This window comes from Myotis davidii, unplaced genomic scaffold (assembly GCF_000327345.1).
Source record: "Myotis davidii unplaced genomic scaffold, ASM32734v1 scaffold796, whole genome shotgun sequence".
Lineage (NCBI taxonomy): Eukaryota > Metazoa > Chordata > Mammalia > Chiroptera > Vespertilionidae > Myotis > Myotis davidii.
In genome coordinates this window covers 673,926-674,586 of record NW_006287809.1, presented here as the reverse complement: position 1 = coordinate 674,586, position 661 = coordinate 673,926, and the positions used below count along the sequence as shown (strand labels likewise).

The 661-nt window shown below is 61.0% G+C and overlaps 1 protein-coding gene across 1 annotated transcript in view; it reads left to right on the top strand.

The window, feature by feature from the left end:
* Positions 1–661, top strand: part of CBLC (Cbl proto-oncogene C, E3 ubiquitin protein ligase) — a 41,008-nt gene that overhangs the window by 16,124 nt on the left and 24,223 nt on the right. Inside the window, exon 6 of the mRNA XM_015561207.1 lies at positions 581–657. Within this exon, the coding sequence (XP_015416693.1) occupies positions 581–657 (77 nt within the window). The remainder of the gene's footprint in view (positions 1–580; positions 658–661) is intronic.

The window sequence follows — 661 nt, the reverse complement described above, 5'->3', positions numbered from 1 at the left end:
ACTCAGATGCTGGTATGCTCAAGCCTGAAGACTAGGACGGTGACGTTCTGGGAGAAGGAGGCCTGGACTTTGATCCGTTTCCTGGTTCTCGGTCATCTGATCCACGTTCCCAGGGCTCGGGTCACTTAGGTGATGAGGGGGGCGTCTGAGGGCCTGTGGCCCTGCCCCAGAGGCCTGCGGGGACATAGCTAGTCCTAGAGAGTGTCAGTTTGAGGAGAGAGGGAGAAAAATTTCCCCAGGCCAGCAAGAGATGTGGGGCAACTGCTCATTCAGGAGCTCTGGGCCCCGGGGTGGGGCTGGGGGAGTCCTTGTTAGTCTGGGGGGCGGGCTGGGCCCCCTCTGGAGCCCTCTGTTCCCTCCCCAGCTACCTCTACCCAGATGGGAAGAACCACAACCCAGACCTGACTGAGCTCTGCCACATGGAACCCGAGAGAGAGGGAGAAAAATTTCCCCAGGCCAGCAAGAGATGTGGGGCAACTGCTCATTCAGGAGCTCTGGGCCCCGGGGTGGGGCTGGGGGAGTCCTTGTTAGTCTGGGGGGCGGGCTGGGCCCCCTCTGGAGCCCTCTGTTCCCTCCCCAGCTACCTCTACCCAGATGGGAAGAACCACAACCCAGACCTGACTGAGCTCTGCCACATGGAACCCCATCAGCCTACGTGTCA